The following is a 1,602-nucleotide window of genomic DNA, read 5'->3' as shown; positions in this document are numbered from 1 at the left end:
AGGCAAAAGTTCTCCCTTAAAAGCTGGATAATGGATGAAGTTCATTTTAGGAGTGAAACTAGATCCAAGAAAAGGTGAGGAAGCTTTTAGTATCTTTGTTAAAAACAACCGGAATAAAAAAAAAATTTAAAGTTAATGAAATTGAATTTTTGCATTGCATTTTTCATTCCTATAATAATCTATTAAGCACACTCTTACATTTATTGTTTGGCCGTATGAATAAAAAAGACAAGTCTCCATTAAATATCCACATGCAGCTCTAAAGATATTCTCTCCTTCAGACTTGGATCTTAAATTTGATTCTTTATTGATAAACTATACAAGCGTTAACTGGTGGGAACTCATTCCCTGCTTCAAAAGGAGCACATCCACATAGAAAGCTTTTTGGTAGATGTCCCTGAGGTGAAGCTTTCAAGGTCTTTCCATTCTGACAGGCCGAGCTGTTATTAAAGCCTCTGCTGTGTTTAATACTGGCTGTTTACTCACGTCAATGAGCTGCTTGACTTCTGGTTTCCGTAGATCACTGCTGATCTTTGCAGCCAGCAGCACGCATGCAGCTGCCACAAGCTTCCTGTTCTGCTTGTTGAGGCGGCCTTGCAGCACTAGTTTCTCAAAGTAAACAAAGGCCATTGCTATGGTGACCGGCTGCAGGCCGCAATCTTCACTCACGGCCCTCATCTCCCTCTTCAGGCTAGCGGAGAGGAGAAGTCAGTTACTCGTTTGTTCCCAGTGACAGAGTGAGTAGTCTGGATCTGAACCATTTTAACTCACTCCAGTAGGACAAATCTTAATCACAGAAGATGCTCACCTTCTGATCTTGCTCAGTGTCAGCTTAATGTGAGGAAACTTCTCCTTGAACGTCTCGTTCATGTCCTTCTTCAGGTCGGATGGTTTCACGTACTCTATAACGGTCGTCTGCAGAGATGGAAAACAAAGCAGCCGCTTAATCCTTCAGAAATCAGCTCAGATCAGACCATTTAATGGAACTTTCCTTCTCTCTAACAAACACAGACACACCCACACAAAGGGCCAGAGGTCACTGCCATGTGACACAATGAGGACATGGTATCACATGAACACTGTATAATGGGAGGCTTTCTCTCTCCAACACGACCGGAGGTTGTAAAGGCTTGGAGGACTGACAGAACAATTTACAAGTCAAATGAAACTGTCCAGATTTCTGGTGTGAAGAACTGTGAGACCAGATGGTCAAGAGAAAAACCAGGATATGACCATCTGTGAAAGTCTGGACAGTTTAAATAAAAAGGTCAGCTCACTCTGTATTGTATCCCAAAGGGGATGGGTTAAATTCAGAGTTCATTTCTCCATTTTGAGATCAATAAAGTTCATGTAAAAGTAAAACAGGTGAAATTGAGGAAATCTGTAAAACACAATATAAAATAAATAATAAATTGAAGTGAAAAAAAAAACAGCTTTAGCAGCTAGAAACCAGTCCATCATCTGGCAGTGGATTTACTTCTGCCCACTCTTAGTAAATTGCATTAATTAAGCCACATTTGAGGCATTTTGCGATAAAGGGCCTCACTGTATATTTAAAACCGTAGATTAGTGAAAACCCAAACTGTTTTTTCAGCATCAGGA

The 1,602-nt window shown here is 40.4% G+C and overlaps 1 protein-coding gene across 1 annotated transcript; it reads right to left on the bottom strand.

The window, feature by feature from the left end:
• Positions 1-199: 199 nt before the first annotated feature.
• Positions 200-951, bottom strand: LOC107081498 (CDK5 and ABL1 enzyme substrate 2-like; the record flags this gene model as incomplete). Its single annotated transcript, XM_015369662.1, has 2 exons — positions 200-691; positions 809-951. Coding segments are annotated over 2 exons (423 nt in total), but the record flags the coding sequence as incomplete, so codon positions are not given.
• Between the last annotated feature and the right edge of the window lie 651 nt (positions 952-1,602).

Source organism: Cyprinodon variegatus, unplaced genomic scaffold, assembly GCF_000732505.1.
Source record: "Cyprinodon variegatus isolate N-32 unplaced genomic scaffold, C_variegatus-1.0 Scaffold5664, whole genome shotgun sequence".
Taxonomy (NCBI): domain Eukaryota; kingdom Metazoa; phylum Chordata; class Actinopteri; order Cyprinodontiformes; family Cyprinodontidae; genus Cyprinodon; species Cyprinodon variegatus.
This window is presented reverse-complemented; position numbering and strand designations above follow the sequence as displayed.